At 41.7% G+C, this 17813-nt stretch overlaps 2 protein-coding genes across 2 annotated transcripts; both read right to left on the bottom strand.

Moving 5' to 3' along the window:
• Positions 1–302: 302 nt before the first annotated feature.
• Positions 303–1042, bottom strand: LOC134187104 (uncharacterized). The gene is made up of 2 exons (XM_062655221.1): positions 809–1042; positions 303–734 (listed from the first exon to the last, which is right to left on the bottom strand). The coding sequence occupies exons 1-2, from the start codon at positions 1040–1042 to the stop codon at positions 303–305; spliced, it is 666 nt and encodes a 221-aa protein (XP_062511205.1).
• Positions 1043–13316: 12274 nt separating this feature from the next.
• LOC134186703 (leucine-rich repeat and death domain-containing protein 1-like) lies at positions 13317–17523 on the bottom strand. Its single transcript, XM_062654730.1, has 5 exons — positions 17255–17523; positions 16264–17178; positions 16195–16206; positions 15981–16139; positions 13317–15224 (listed from the first exon to the last, which is right to left on the bottom strand). The coding sequence occupies exons 1-5, from the start codon at positions 17334–17336 to the stop codon at positions 13462–13464; spliced, it is 2931 nt and encodes a 976-aa protein (XP_062510714.1). The 5' UTR covers positions 17337–17523; the 3' UTR covers positions 13317–13461.
• Between the last annotated feature and the right edge of the window lie 290 nt (positions 17524–17813).

Genomic DNA, 17813 nt, shown 5'->3' with positions numbered 1-17813 from the left:
GAAGCTTAGGTCTTTGAAGATTTTAAAGTGTACGATAGCGCAAGACAAGTTAGCATCACAATATCCACTTGGTATCGATACATACAGTTGTGTACACAATCGCTAGCCGTGTATTGTCAACTACCAACTCGAAATACCACAACTAGAGTCCCGCAAACTCTAATGCTAACCGCAAGCATGCAGCTAATTAATCTACTACACACCTCTTTCCTTAAGTTGAACGATACCTAACTGGTATCTGCCTGTTCCGTCTTTTGGGATATCGTCTTCCTGGTGTTTCTTCTGTAACATCAGCTGCTTCTTTAGCAGTATTGAAGTGGAACTTCCAGAGATTTACTTGTTTGTTCTGCTATTGATAATGGTATCTCCATATCAGGTATGTTCACTTCTACAGCATCAGTAGATGTAGACTCAGCAACCGGTATCGATATACTTCTGATATCTCGAACTCTCAGATGTTCTATGTGTACATATCTGGGTTGTCCATCTACTTCCACCAAATAGTTCACTTGTCTCAACCTTTGAAGTATTAACCCATGAAGCCATTTTCCTCGTCCGTATGTCCTGGGATTCAAAATACTAACTGTTTGCACAGGGTTCAAACTTCGGGTTACTACTGAGGCTTGCTGGTATTGATTATATTGAGTATCTCTCACTTTCCCTTCCACACCAGGACTAAGAGTGTCAACTTTGTCCTCAGCTCTCTCTTCATTAACATCTCGGCTGGTGTCTTTCTGATAGTACAGTTAGGTGTAGTCCTGTACTTCAGTAAGAATAAGGAGATTTGGTGACTAACAAATCGTCCTACTGGCTTGGTCTTAAAGCTTTTTATCAGTTCCTGCACCAATTTCTCAACTTGACCGTTTGACGCCGAATTGTAGGGAGGTGTACGTTGATGTCTAATATCAATGGCTCTGATGAACTCCTCAATCTCGTGCTCAAAGAACTGAGGTCCGCTATCCGTCACCAGCTTGTGAGGAATACCATGAAAACTGACTGTTCTCCTCATGGCTTCCACAGTCTGCGTAGCAGTAGCACCCATTCTCCATAGTTAGTTCCTCAGCCGCCAGTTGTAAGGTTGTCGCTCTGGAGGTACTTGTGCCTTAACATTCGAACCAAAGCGAGTTGTTGGTATACTTTTCTTAGTACCGTGTCGTGACTAGTCTCGGTGGCTACTTCTTTTGCAGTGACAGATAATAATCTAAGCCATAAATCTCCTCATTCGAATCAATGACATCCCCAGGAACAGGAAATCTTGATAGCATGTCAGCTTCTTTATCGTTGGCTCCTGTGATGTATTTCAGATCATAGTTATACGCACTAAGAATTAGTGCTTCCCGTTCCATTTGCGCATAGTTTCGTTCCGCCTTGGATGGGGTTATTGATGCGAAAGCAATGGGTTGCACTGAACCATCAGCCATAACATGGCTCAAACTAGCTCCCACACCATCACGTGAGGCGTCGCATGTCAACCGTACTGGTTTCCGCGGATTCTAATGTGTCAAGACACTAGACTCTAACAATTTTTGCTTTGCCTCCTGAAAGGCTCTCTTCTGTTCCCGTTGCCATTTCCAGGGAGTATTCTTTTCCAACAACTCGCGTAAGGGTTGCAAAGTGGTAGACAAACGTAGTAAGAACCGGTTATAATAGTTCAATAAACCAAGAAAAGCTTTGAGCTCAGACACATTAACTGGCCTTAGAGCATGCCTAATAGCACTCAGCTTCTTCTCTGCTGGTCGCAACACTTAGGCATCTACCACATGACCCAAGTATTCTACCTGAGTTTTCTTGAACTCTCATTGGGTTTTTCTTCAACCGGACTCTGACGTCACTCAGTCCTTTCAAGACTTGTCGTAGCCTCTCACCATGTTCTACTTCCGACGACCCAACCACCAAATGTCATCCAGACAGCAGGTTACCCCTGGGATCGCTATCAAAATTCCATTCATTGCTCGCTGGCAAATGGCAGGAGCTGTAGTAATGCAAAATGCATTCTAGTGTAGACAAACAGTCCCTTGGAAGTATTTACCGTGATATACTTTTGACTTTGCACATAAATCTTTATTTGCTGATACGCTTGTTTCATGCCAGGCCGAGTGAAATACTGGCCTCCAGCTAAAGTTGCGAAGAGATCCTGTGGATTGGGCATAGGATGATTTTCCATTTCTAGGTAGGGGTTGATTGTCACCTTGTAATCCCCACAAATTCTGATAGAATTATCAGCCTTTCTCGCAATGACAATAGGTGCTGCCCACGCACAGTTTTTCACTGACTGTATAATGCCCTTTTCCTGTAGTCGATTAAGCTCCTCCTCTACCTTATGTTGTAAGGCATAAGGCACTGGGCGTAGCCTATGGAACCGTGGCTTGGCATCTGAAGACAGAGTTATCTTGGCTTAATAGCCTTGCAAAGTACCTAATCCCTCTGCAAACAACTGAGGAAAATTCTCAGGTAGATTAAACATTTCCTCGTCGACTTTGAACAGAGAAGGCCAATCAAGTTGAAGTTTGACAGCCAATCTCGTCCCAAGACTGCTGGCTTATCACTCACATCTACTACAATCAACCGCTCCATGGATTGTTGCATTCCATACTTGATTTGTACAACAGCTCCTTTCACCTTCGATCGTTCACCATTATATGATTAAAGTTGGACAGTGCCCTTCTTCGACTGTACGTGGGATAGAACTTATTATACATCTGGGTCAGTACAACACTAACCGAAGCTCCAGTGTCCACTTCCATCTTCACATTCCTTCTTGCCACCTCTATTTTCACGTTGACCCCGCTTCTACCAGACGAAGAACAGATGAGGCTTACATCTTCTGCATCTACTTGATATGCAGACTGGGTCTTCGGTTTCCTTAACGTACGCCAATTGCCTTCCGTGTTAACTTTCACGTTATCTCTTTTCTTCTTCCTACACGCTTTAGCGATATGGCCCTTTGTCTTGCAGAACAGACACGTGTAGTTCTTGAACCTACACTAGGTTGGGTCATGACCATGATCATTGCAACGATAACATGCCTTATCCAATGTACGAAATGATCCTGATTGGTTGCAGCTGCTGGTGGTTGCCCTCTTGACAGCAAATGTCGTGTCGACTCCCCACGGAGGTGTTTTGTCTCCGCTCTGGCTGTCTCAGCAGCTTGTGCAATCCGCATAGCCTTCTCCAGCGTTAGATCTGCCTCCGCTAAAATCTTCTGCTGAATATTTTTGTGTATCAACCCACATACTAACTGATCACGTAATGAAGTATTGAGTTGCTCACCGAAATCACAATGTTTGGCGAAGCATCGCAGTTCAGAAACGTAAACAGCAATACTCTCGCCTCCCCGCTACATCCGCTTGTAGAAGCAAAAACGCTCCGCAATGACAATAATTCTCGGTTTATAGTAATCCTGCAATAGCTTGAAGAGCGTATCAAGCGATTTGTCTTGAGGAGCCGTCGGTCGTACCAAATTCTTTACTAACGTGTACGTCGTTGTGCCCATCGACGTCAGAAGATCAGCTCTCTTCTTGTTGTCGTCCGTTATCCCGTTTGCCGTGCAACAAAGCAAGAATCGTTCTTTGTAGTCTTCGACATTATCTACGCCCGCGTTTAATTAACTCGCAGAGTTTCCCGTGTCGAGCCACCATCCTCGTCGCCAATTGTAGAGTATACAATCGCTGGCCGTGTATTGTCAACTACCAACTCCAACTACCACAACTAGAATCCAGCGCAAACTCTAATGCTAACCGCAAACATGCAACTAATTAATCTACTACACATACCTACTAATATCCTCTAGCTACTTGAACGGTAGCTAAAGCGATGTTGTCTACAGGTTCTCTCCTTACAGACCACCAGGATCACTACTACCCTGTATCAAACCGAATCAATTGACCTATCTTCGCTTGAGCAAAGCAGAGGATCTCACCACCGTCTCCATGAGAGTCATTAATCAGACTGCAAGACCCATCGATTTTAATGAAGGGAGAACGACCTTTCTGTTCCACATCAAAACTATGTATTTAACCTATAGATATATGTTGTGCTCAACCAGATCAGTTAGATTGTAAAGTATATTACAAGTACCGCAACCAAACCCTAGTTCAGAAGTACTTAGACCATAACGGCTGTCTAGAAAGAAGACATGACTGTACGAAGGATCTGAGTAGATCCCAGAAGCGCTGTTTTCTGTAAGTGCTGCGAGTTGTAATGATCTGGAATAATGTCCAGCCACCATGCAATACCTGCTTGCACTTTGCCGAAAGCTCCCCAAGACCACCGGAACCACCAGTGTTCGACAATGCCACATGCGGCTTATCTCCACTTGCAAGTCGCTCTATTTCGCCAACTTCTCAGCATGTTTCTAGACAATGTTGTCAACAGCAAGACAGCTGATATCAACAAGACAAGTGTTTGTCTTCTTATTCCTGAGACAGATGTCTGGAGTATTGGCTTTGATTTTCGTAGCAGTGGGCATGGTGGTATCCCACATCATAGTAATGTCATCCGTCTCTACATGCCTGTCTGAATGATGCCATTACCAACAACTCTCCACTGGAACCCCATAATGGCGAAAAACCATCCCAGTTGCTGATAGAGGCCACCTGATTGTGTCAGTCAGTGTAATCCATCGGTACCAAAGTACTACAGCCTGCCACAACGTGGTCGACATTTTTCAGGCCTACACTGTACATGATGCAAGCACCACTGACATCACGATGCAGATCATTGCTCTCATAGTACCGAGTGTGAAGAGCCTCGTCTTGAGCAGCAACAACCAGTCCCTCAGCTTCAACAGGAAGATTCGCTGCCTTTAGCCATCCGTAGGTCTTTTCCATGTCCACAAGCTGTTGATCAGTGAGACGGCTATACTGCCCGCGGATAGGCTTCCCGCTTCACGATCGCACACGAATTGAACCGCAATTCGTACAGTAATTTCTCACATCTTTTTCAGGTGCTTGCTCAAAGCCACCTTCAACTGAGATAGATGCATTCCTGTGTAAGCTCTGCGACTTGTCGTCCAAAGCAAGACTCCTACGCAGCTGTGCAGGAAAGCGACAAGCCATGCGCTTGATCGAGTATAAAGATTTTACGGCGTCACACTCTCGTATCATCTGCATGAAAGGATCAGAACTGTCCGCAAGGTAACAGTTCAGCCCCACAATACAAGATTGATATGTCGACTCAATCTGTTGCAACCCCTACCTCATCACTGCAAGGAGCGTTCAGTCCGTCAACGTCTGCAGAAGGATGGTGGACACAGTGCTTAGACATGAGCTTTCTGGTCTGTCGATCAAGCTGCTGCAGGTCTGTGCACCCCGAATGAATGACGCCAAAACTATAAGTGAGAACCGGTAGTGCAAACCCATTGATGTCTGGTATCTTGTTTCGACCATACAACTCATCCGGAGAACAACTTTCACTCTGTGGAAGTACTCACGACGGAGTCCCTTCCTCATCATGCTGTGCTGAATACGGTTACTCTTATATATATATATATATATAAGAGTATATATATATATACTCTTATATATATATATATATAACCCAATAACAGTGGGCAAACAAATCACACATACTCCCACATAACATAGTCAACATACATATGGCTAGTCTTTCCAAGATCAGTTTAGCATTGTACCGACAAAGACAAAATATAATAATAATAATTTATTTTTATCACACCAAATCTGGTGTAGTTTCCTCATAGGGACAACATAAAAACACACACACACACACACACACACACACACACACACACACACACACACACACACACACACACACACACACACACACACACCTTGAACCTTGAAGCCGCCCATAGTAAAAGAAACTATGATAGCGGGGCCCTTGGATTATGCTCCTGAGCAACTGCCAAATTACTAGGACAAAACCGCCTGTGTCTTGTGTGGTCGCCGTGTCGTCTAAATTATCTTCAACATTCACATAAGAAACTGTCTCCTTGGAATCGTACACTCGCTGCACATCTGCTTTCCCCACGATTTGTGACTACCTTCTGAACACACCTTTGACAAAGACTGAACCACCCATTCCGGTCTTGACATCTCTGGTACCAGATGTTTTTGGTATCTACCAATTGCAGATCTTGACTAACTAGATCTCTCCATCTCTTTCTTGTTTGACCTTTCTTCTGCTCTCGTTTGCCTATCTTGAAATGACCAATGTAATTTGCCAACCTCTTGTGCAAAAATGAATAATTTCCTTCCATGGATTGCAAAACCAAGAGAAGTGAAACCACTGCCAGTGTCTGGACTACTCCTCACGATAACTGTCAGCGGGTGTCAAGCTTAGCCGCAGGGACTGCGTTACCGGGGCTCAACACGTGCAGGCAGGTACTTGACACATGAGCCACACACACATACACACACACACACACACACACACACACACACACACACACACACACACACACACACACACACACACACACATGTAGACTAATGACATAACTAACACACAAAATCACTTAACCTACACGTAAAAGCATTACTATCTACCATATCCAATCCGTGTCCAGGATAACTATGTCTAACTATTAGCAAAACCAGTCCTCTCACAAGTTCATTTCTTGAATCTATGGCCCGTTTAAGAAATTTAGTCTGTCGTATTTTCATCTTAAGAGATGCCTCAACAAATTCTGGAATTCTTTCCACTATAGAAAATAGAAGAAAGTTGTTGCAGTAAATGCTGGATAGCTTTAGAGACCGTTGTCCCTGTAGTTAAAACAGTTATTCTTTCCTATAATTTTTAAAATCTCTAAAGAACTAGGAGACCAAACTCTCAGTGTCTCTACAACTTGAAGATAGAAATCACATCCAGCTGCATTAACTTTATCTTCATACCGTGCAATCTTCTCGGAGTCTCCACCAACAGCTGCTGCTCCTGGTTGGGTGGCTGATTGCAGGAGATATGATGTCTGTAGGGAATTCCTAACGGTCACATCAAAGTACGCAGCTAGGCCCTGCAGGAAGTCAGGATTAAACACATCTCCTGGTTTGGTATTATTGTTGCTGTTGCACCGTTGGTCCTTTTTGCAGTCGGGGTTGTCAGCAAGAACTGTGTTGAAATGACGTCACAAAGTGTGTCATGCCTTTTATTTCTTAGTAAGCCATGACCGCAACCCAAGACATGATCTCCATGTGGATCGATGACAGTACCACAAGGACACCTAACGGACGAAGGAGGAGAAAGAAACACAAGGATGCCAAGCCACATACGAAGAGCAACCATAAATTTTTGAGGAGACATGAACAGGCCAAATTTCTGGTTAGGTATTGCCATAAGCCATGCCCCAGAATTTCTGGCGGAGACTGAGTTGAGACGTGCTTTATCTCGTAAGTTACTTTCAGCCTTGATTTTCCGTAGCAGTGATGAGTCAAGAACGTCTCGGAATTCGCGCTGTTGAGAAGCCTTGAAATCAATATCCTCAAAGTGTGACAGTACACTCCTTAAAATCTCTCGAGTTGATAGTTTACCAGGAACTATCAAATTCTGGTCAAATGAGGCGAGGTTGACGTGCTCACTGCCATCCACAAATGACGTAGCATGCCCAAGCAATTGACTTAATAATTTGCGAGTTGAATTAAAGCTTTCAATGAAGGCTGCTGGAGCTGTTCTGCTGGCTCCTCTTAGACCAAGGCCACCAAGACGGACTGGTAAAGTCGTCTGTTTCCAACAGGCGTCAGACTTCAACGAATTGAACATCTTCTCTAGGCAACGACGCACACCATGATCAAATTGGCTAAGTTGTTCTGTTACTCTCACTGGGGGACAGTTTTGATTAGATGATTTATTTTGCACATCCTAAGACAGCTGCGTAGGAGGTGCATCTCTACTTCGGGGTCTTTGAGATCAGAGAGATGATCCTGACAGGAGAGAACATTGTCCACTCGTTTGGCAAAGGATTGATTGAAGAATGAATCAGACCCGACAACTGGAGCCCCTAAAAACTCTGCACCTTCTGAACTCTGATTGATTCGTATGACCTCTCCAGCGAACTCTAGAAATGAAGTGTCACCTGATGGCCAGAATACCTCACATTTCTCCTTATTAATGTAAAGGCCATGCGATGGGCTTTTTGATGACAGTAAGTCCAGGAAATCAGCAGCAGAACTGCGTTTTCCTATGAAGGTGCCATCATCTAAGTCCCAAAGCTAGAGGTGCAGATCCGGTATGTCATCAATATCGTCAAGAAGCTTCGGGATAACTGACGAAAAAAGGAGAAGGCCCAGAGGGTCTCCTGGCTGTACTCCCCCTGATGATCTAATGACGTTGTTCCGAAAGCGAAGTTCTCCATTGAAGTGATATGACAATTGAGACCATGCGAATAATTCCGGAAATTGAGTATGTACACATGGGAGAGAGGACTCTCATTACGCTCATTGAAAGCATTTGAGAAATCAATTCTCAGACAACAGAGATTCCGATCGTCCGCATGTGATTCTATGAAGCTGGAAAGACAGTGGAAAGCAGCTTCTCACCCTCTTTTAATGCCAACACCAACTTGGCCAGTGGGAATGAAAACATCTGGCAACTGTGATCGAACTGCCATGCAGCAGAGGCGGCTGGCAAGGCGTCTTAAAACTTCTCCTACTGCAATTGGCCTGATTCCGCCTTGTTTCTTGTATAGAGCAGTTAGTGGTGCTCCTGTTAGCCAAGGAGCTAACCAAGTGTCTGCTTGACCAGAAAGAAGAAAACACGTGAAATGTGTTAGCCGATCTAGACTATCTCTTGCAGAAGGGGTGGTCGTTCCATCAATGGCATCTAGAATATGCTGACAGCGCAATTTTGAACCATCAGGGCTAGTAGCTGGAGGGAAAATACGAAGAGCAGCCAAAAGTGAAGCAGGGGAAACGGTCAGTGGGGTGGAATATCCTCATTTCATTCAGGAAGATGTTCTGGGTGTCGCTGACGTAACTTATCAAGTGCTGATACCCTAGGATGCTCGCGGCGATACGACAATTAATCATTTACGTCTACCCACGTAATTAACTACCCGGTTAATACATCGAACGAGAGGTAGTGGGTGACCAGATACCTTCATAGTTATCGCGTCGAATTTCAGTCACAACGGCCATTGCACACATATTCTGTGGTTATATACTAGAAATGCTTTTTGTGTAATAGGACGCAATTATTCACATGAGATACCAGGCGGGTGTGCGACCTAATGGGTCTTGCCAATGAGCTCTGTCTATTCGTATACCTGGAAGTATAAATGATACCACCGGCAACTCCGCCATATTTCCGCAGACTCGAAGGAATGAGCAGCCCTGAAGGGGTTGCAAAGACCCGAAGAGGATGCCAAAATATGGGGATTACCGGTGGTATCATTTTAGTCACAGATATACTACTTCTGAGAGTATATGCTACTATGAATGAATGTCAATTCTCACATGATGCAGCCCTACTGGCTACTACTACGCTACTCAACAACATGCTGAGAGATTCATCAAAACCTGCAAGAGCACTTGGTTTACGAGCTAGTATGCTCAAACTAAACTAATAGTGACCTGTAGAAGCGTTAGTGGCAATGAAAGAAAGCCCATCCTCTTGGACAACGGCATGATTGAGACAGTAATTAATTTTCAGTATCTTAGTTTCACCATCTCTTCATCTAGCAGGTTAGACCTTGAAGTGGAGAAACAATTGCAAAGCATTTAAAGCTTTCGTAGCTTTACGTAAAGTGGTTTTTGTTGAACAAAATCTGACTGTTAAAAGCAAACGGATTGTACATACCACGCTAGCTTATAGATCTTTTTATAGGGCGTGGCCTTAGTGACGTCATCCTCTACCGCGCGACGATTTGGTTTGCTTTTGATGCATTGGCGTTTGTTAACCGCGGGAGTCTAGAGCCAAACAACAATTTTTCTTTTCGAAATTTTGCCGGCGAGTACAGCTATACATCGAATCAGGTAAGGCCCCTTTAGTACTCGGGTCTTGAGTGTTTTGCGTGTTTTCCAGTAATGAACAAACTCTTTCTGATCTCTTTCGTGACTGTGCCGCGTTATTTTGAGTGATGTTGTAACATCGAGACTTGACAGACGTCAAATGCGGGTACAAACATGCGCACGTAATCTATGATGCGTGTTGTGTCTACGCACTTACCAAACGGTTTGGTTTGTACCTCCTGAATACTTTCTAGAAAGTGCTGGGTTTTTTGGGAATGACTGATGTGAAGAGGAATTAAGTCTTTAGACAAGTCTATACATGATTTCACCTTGATATAATGTCCTCAGCTGTACTTGGCTGACATATAAATGAACCAGTCACTCAGTGTTGCTGTACTGTGTTTTACCTTATGGAGTGTGTAGTTGCCGTGTCATCATTGTTATTTGCTGTGTTCCGGAGGTACCAATGTATATGCAAAGGGAAATATTTGAAGTTTCACATGGAAATATTTGTCACATGGATAATCTTTATTGGCATTTTAATAACGTTGACTGGTGGTTGCCAAGGGATACTCTACATCGAAGTCTACCACAGTCATCTAGAGAGACTTTCCGCAGAAAGACCTGCATCATTGATAAACACAACTATTTACAGAACGTCATTCAGATAGCTGTTTGCAATCAGCATTCTTTTCCAGTTAGAAACACCACAACACTGTGGAAGCATTGTTTGCAATATCGCCATGTGGTCATGTTAAGTTTGTGTCACGACTATTTACTGGTGCCATATCAGACAGGGAACTTACCAAGCAGTCTAGTTTTCTCAATAAATTTGTGCCTGGAGATCAAGTCATGGCAAACGAAGAGTTTGCTATTGCTGACATTGTCATGGACGTTGGGCATCTCTTGTGCTACTTCCTTTTCTAAAAGGAGGAGGTCAGTTTACTGAGGAGCAAGTCATTAAAAGCCGACCAGTTGTTTCCTTAGAATCGACGTAGAGGGGTGATCAGACGGATAGCGCACTATAGAATTTTGCAAGGTATAAATAAATAACACTTAGTTCAAGCATGGATCTTTTATATGAGGTATTTACTGTTATTCATATCTAACAAATTTTCATCCACCTCTTGTGCGATAGATTAAATTTTTATGGTAAATTAATATTAGTTATTGCCATTGATATAAATTTTAGTTTGTAAAGGGTAATATATTGGCTTTTGTAATCATTCTGTACTCTTGTGTGTAATGCTCCAGGATACATCACACTACAGTACCACTTGCTGTTCAATTTCATGTTTATCGTGTGCACCATTTTAATAGTAATACTCAATTATATTATTACAACATTAATAGTATTAATTAACAAAACTTTATCTAATTGCTACCTAAGGTTCTTTCATTGCCTAAACTCCGCACTTTGTAGGAAGAATTGAGGAGGTACAAACTATTTGGTAATTGCGTACTACACAGACCACGCATCATAGATTACGTACGCACGTTTGTACCCACATTTGACGTTGGTCAAGCCTCTATGTTATATCATCACTCTAAATAGCGCGGCAGAGTCACGAAAGAGATCAGAAAGAGGTTGTTCATTACTGCAAAACATGCAAAATACACAAAACCCAAGTCCTAATGAGATCTTACCTGATTCGATGCATCGCTATACGCGCGGTTAAGAGTTCGAAAAGAAAATTTGTTGCTTAGGCTCTAGACTAACACGGTTAACAAACGCCAATGCATCAAAAGCGAACCAAATCGTCGCACGGTATGCGATGACGTCGTCAGTGCCACGCCCTGTGAAAAGGTCTATTGTCTATACTCCTGTTAGAGACGTGCATGGGTTTCTTAAAGCTGAATACAATTCATCATAGATGCATACGAATTGCACTTGGAGTCTTCACCAAAGAGCAACGTCCGAACCAAAGAGCAACGTCCGAACCTCTGTATCGTTGAAGCTAATCAGACAGCGATAGTGTCCCGCGGGAGACCCTGCAACTATTTTGAATGCACAAAGTGACAGATGACAAAAGAATGACAAATCAGCAGCTCCCAAACATATGCATGACTTTTCACCTGGCTGCCACAACAGCGACCGAAAGATGGGCCAAGAAAGAGATGAAAAGATGTCATTAGGAAACCCTGAAGAATTTGATGGCAAATGCTTTGATTTGGCAAACAGCTCCAGAACTGCTTTGCGTAATGCTTGCTGAGTGTACAGTTCTTTAGTCGACAAGATCACAAGATTGAGCAACCTGCTCTGCAGATGCAATGACAACAGTAAATGCTTAGCATTTTTGGACGAACCAGTGATAGAAAACGCCACAAGTCTAATGCAGAACGCCAGCAACCGATCCACAAACAGTGAGGCGCAATCCAATGTGTAAGCGACAGTTACTGAGCCGAGGCTGATAAACAGTTTACACGTGTCTTTTCGACTAATACAATCTCGTTTTAGCTATTTGACTACGTTCTCCTTTCGAGAAAAAGCGTGACCGTTCTTTAATACAAGCGATGCAGGAGGAGGTGTGTGCATGCATGCGTGCGTGCGTGCGTGCGTGTGTGTGTTTGTGTGTGTGTGTGTGTGTGTGTGTGTGTGTGTGTGTGTGTGTGTGTCTGTGTGTGTGTGTGTGTGTGTGTGTGTGAGAGAGAGAGAGAGAGTTTTGGTGTGTGTGTGTGTCTGTGTGTGTGTGTGTGTGTGTGTGTGAGTGTGAGTGAGTTTTGGTGTGTGTGTGTCTGTGTGTGTCTGTGTCTGTGTGTGTGCGTGTGTGTGTGTGTGTGTGTGTGTGTGTGTGTGTGTGTGTGTGTGTGTGTGTGTGTGGTGTGTGTTTGGACTGCGTATCAGATCTCCCCCAAATTTAAAACGCCTATTCCTGACCTTGGACGGTGAGCATGCGCATGGAGTTTGTCGTTTATTACCGGCGACTTGAAAATTGAAGATATTTTAGGATATCCGGGTCTTTAGATAGACGTGCTTGATCACTTACACGGGAAACGAAGGATTTTCTCTTTCTTCGTCTAATAACCAAATTGCATGATCAACAAATTGTATACGCAGGATTTTTATCAATTGCTTTATTTTATTTTGTTCCAATGAAGAACGGGCTGATCAGCTAGTACATAATATATGCAGTAACACATGCTTATCGCTGTTAAAATTAAATCAATGTTTGTTAAATAGCTCCATTGCACACTTTGGCTTCTGCTACTCTTGGCAAAGAATCGACGATAGCACTGTTTCGGTATCGACGTTTGAGAGGTATTTTGCACTGACCATGAACAGGCTGACTATACTGTGAAAACAAACTTCTTGCTAAGATACGCAACAACAGTTTCTGGTATGCACGGATTTACTTCCACGTACAAGAAGAAATGACAGCGCTTGAAACTCTGAAGACAGCAATATCTGATACTGTTTTGTTGTTTTCTTTTAAAACAAATTTTTACCATCACGCTACCAAAACCAGACTACAGAAAAAGTAAGTATAAGCCATACATAACTTGAGAACGTTCAAAACAGTTTATTCGTATAGTAAAACTCGTATATATCGTGAAATCATTTTCTTATTTCGTGCACTGAAATGGATGATGTATCTACTTGCAATGTTTTCGATTCTAGAAAATCCAGCTTTTCTAATGAATCCAACTTTTCTAACGAATTTTGCTTTTCTAACAAATCCAGCTTTTCTAACTTGGCCAGATGTGTCAACTGTGAAGGTAGATTCCGTATGTCGCACCCTCTCAAACTCAGTTCCTTCAACTTAGTAAGACTCTCCCACTCTACCATTTCAAGATTTGTGCTTTCTGACAAATCAAGTTTTTCGAGACCGGTCCAGTTTCTTGACAGATACCGTGTGTCGCACCCACTGAAATTCAATGCTTTCAACTTGGTAAGACTTGCCCATTTCTTACACACCGTTTCAAGATGCGTGCTCCTTGAAACATCCAACATCTCTAGGTTGTAGAAAATTTCAAACGGCACAAACTGTAGATCGAACCTACTCAGCTTCAGTTCTTTCAAATGTCTAGTCTCTCGCAGCCATTGCCAATCGCAATTTACTATGGTGGTTTCTGACAAATCCAGCTTCTCTATGTAGTCAAGATCATGCATATAAAATGGCAAATTGAGCCTACTCAAATTTAGTTCTTTTAACCGGCCGAAATGCTTTAGATCTAGCCATCTGAAATTGTTTCCTGACAAATCTAGCTTCTCTAGATCCAGCTGGTAATGCAATTTCAGTGGTAACGTCTTCAAGTTGCATCCACTCAAATTTAGTTCTTTCAACCGGTGAAAATACCCCATCCAATGTATAAAATCCAAATTGATATTCCGGTTTCCTGACAAATCCAGCTTCTCTACATCAGATAAATAGAATACACATTTGGAAAAAATATGTGTCAAGTTGCATTCATTCAAATTTAGTTCTTTCAATTTAGGAAAACATATGTCTAGCGAATCCCAATTGACATCCTTGTTTCCTGACAAATCCAACTTCCTTACATTGGGACACCGAAGCCTGTCTCGTTTGATCCAGGACAAGTTGCATCTACTCAAATTGAGTTCCTTCAACATTGTAAGATTCATCAAAGGTAGCAACATCAAATTGTCTATTCTGTTTCCTGATATATTCAGCTTATCTAGACTGTTCAAATGTTCCAAATGGAATGGGAGAACTATCACGCCGCAGCCACTCAGATTTAGTTCTTTTAACTTGCTAAAACCATTCCATTCGTTCTCATTGAGACTTGTGTTCCTTGACAAATCTAGCTTTACTAACCTTTCGAGAATTTTTAATTCTAATGGCAGACTCCGTATATCGCACCCACTCAATTTTAGATCTTCCAATTTGGTAAAACATTTACACAAAAATTGTAAAAATTTAAACGAGATGTAATTCTCTGATAAGTTGAGCTTGGCAATATGTAGTCTTGGCGTGTCGGAAATATTTGATAAGAGGCGTTGTTTAACATTGCCTTTTACAATCTCCAGTACAACGAGATTAGTAGGTGCCGATGTAATCACTAAGTCAAGCAGAAACGGTATTCCTGGATTTCCACGAACAGACAGTACTCGAAGGCTCTTCATCTGAGTAAGAACATCAGGTATTTCCTGCAGGCCGATTTGTTCACTTAGCAAATCATCCACGTCTTTTATGTTGTTGCCACTTGTATGTAGGTACAATTCTTCCAGGTAAGTAAGTTTCATCAATGATTGGGGCAATGAACGTATGTGATCTGTACAGAGTTTTAACACCTTCAAACCTTGCAGCTTGCTGACAATCTCTGGAAAGAAATCCTGCGGTTTGCTAGATTTCACACCTAAACGAACAGCTAATCAATGTCAATCATAGAACTAATTAATAAAGCTAACGTAATATGAACAATACAACTACAAACAGCTATACAGGTTAGACAGTCTACTATATGCAAGCAATTTAGATGCATTTATATAATTCATTTAATTAACAAACAGTGATTCTGGAGAATGGATCCATTTATAATATAATGGAGCAGAAACCTAGAATTACTCGAGGTCGCAAACAAAGACGTGAATGTCACGAAAATCATATGTAACGCAGTCGTTTACAGCCTTGCAGCAAATTTGGTAAAAACGCAAGAGTTCCTCCTCTCAAATTTCTTTCTTATAAAAAATGTAATACGATACTTAAAATGTTTAACCGACTCAAATTAGAAACAACAGCAGCATGAAGCTATAGCCCATGTTTAGAAAACGTAGAATTCCAGCAATTGCAATTTAATATATTATAGTAGAGTCCCTTCGTACGCAAGCGGAGTTCGAAATAATGCCAAGAAAAGAAAGCATCTTAGACATATCCGTCATAGTTTGTTTGGCACCATTAAACACGAATTGTAACTATGCCTTGTTATAATTAAAGTAAATTTTGATAACAACTGTTAATTATCTGACGTATGACTAATTCCATATTAAAGTTCGAAATAAACATTCTAGACACATGTCTACAGACTTACTAGTAGCTGGCCGTGTCTCAACATGAATTACCTTAACCTTCCCTTATTGCAATCGCTTAGTAGGAAGTACTAACAGTATTTTACCTGTTCGGCTGCCTGATAAACCCGACTGAACTGCTGCAGGGTGAGCTTCACTACTCAGAACTGCCTTGCTACTCTGCAATCGAAGAACGAATATGCCTCGTAAAAACAGCAGATAAGCAAATATTGTTAGTAAGCTCAATAACAGTGTCACCACAACACCTATATAGATACAGATACTTAAGCAACAAAATGTAATTGCAGATAAGCTACCCACCTGCAATCCGCACTGCAAAAAAGATAAGTTAATTAGAACACTATATCTGATGTAAACAAAAGAGTGTACCGTCAATGATGAAAGGAACATCGCTTCTTTCCGTTTTAACAGGAAACACTCCAGTAGGAATGACATGTATTGTGTACGGCGGCATATCGCTTATCTTTGCTCGAATGGAAACGTTTGATGACGAATTGCAGTTCAGTGTCTCTTTTATTATTTCACCAAAGACATAGCTAGACTCTTCCTCACTGAATATTTGCAAAAGTCGTAATCCAGCTGGAAAGGACAAGTGTAGCAAGATCAAGGTGCAACCTGTTCTGATGTAAACTATCCGTACTTCAGTGATGTTGACCCTCAAATGTTCCGCGACTTTGTTTCGAAAGTCTTCCTCCATAATGTATTTATCAGGAATACCTATTTTTAGCCATACTGCAATTGTGTTATTATGACAGACGATTGACGACGGATATACTACATGTACAGAAGAATTTTTCGTTTCCATTTCTTCAACGTAGTCCACCTTATAACGTAGAGTAGCATATATACGGCTGCCAGAAGTATCTCCCTTAGAATTCAAAAATTCCTTACAAGATGAGTCATAAGTGAGTAGTACTTTTGTGCTGTTTATACACGTAAAAGATGCGTTGCAATCATCACAAAGCTTCTCTCCAATTTCAGAGAAATCAGGCATTGAACGTAACAAACAACAAAATGTCAAATATCTATCATCACCTGACCGCGGAAGTTCCTTGTATACCAACCAGTCGGCATCATCCTTTGTCCACGGCCTCGAGATCATCCTTTCACTTATATTGCGAAATGTGTATTCGTCGATAACCCGGTGACTACGAAGCTTGTCACGTAGGTCATATATGTTTTCGTAAAATATCTCCGGAAGTGTATCTCGAGAAAATTGAGATGTCCAACAATTATCAGGAGGCGTGAACAAATGTCTGTGTAGTTTATCTTTGTTTAACCAAGCTACAAAGTAGATAAATATACACCAATAAGCATTGTTAGTTCACACACTTCAACGCTGTAAATGTAAATTGCTTACTGAATAACATTACGCAAACCGCTGGAGACACAAGAAATTTTTTCCACGAAACCGGCTTCCAACAAACGCAAATAGACAACATCAAAACTACAAATACTCCCAAGAATAATATGCATTGAATCGGCCAATCGATGTTTGCTGGTGCGAAAATCCATGTAATCACTGTGCCTGTCGATGTCCCAGATAATGCGACAATCAATTTATCAAAATTCTTTATTTTATCCACAACCTCCGTAATTTTTGGTAGCAGATTCTGAAACACATGGGAATTTTTGTAAACAGATTAATGATTATGAAACACTGAATATTCTGTTGACAATATTATCAGCTAAAGTAGTCCACAAATTTTAAATAAATTGACAAGGTCATAGTTTTGAATTGCTTGAATTGTACTTAAGTAAATAGTTTTGATTTAAAGTTTTTGGCTAAACTGACAACTGCTAGTACGTACACTGACTCTGTCTATAGTCACCAATGGTCACACATCCCTCCACTGAAACAGTTCAATATATATATATATATATATATATATATATATATATATATATATATATATATA

Source organism: Corticium candelabrum, chromosome 11, assembly GCF_963422355.1.
Source record: "Corticium candelabrum chromosome 11, ooCorCand1.1, whole genome shotgun sequence".
In the NCBI taxonomy this organism is placed as follows: domain Eukaryota; kingdom Metazoa; phylum Porifera; class Homoscleromorpha; order Homosclerophorida; family Plakinidae; genus Corticium; species Corticium candelabrum.
This window is presented reverse-complemented; position numbering and strand designations above follow the sequence as displayed.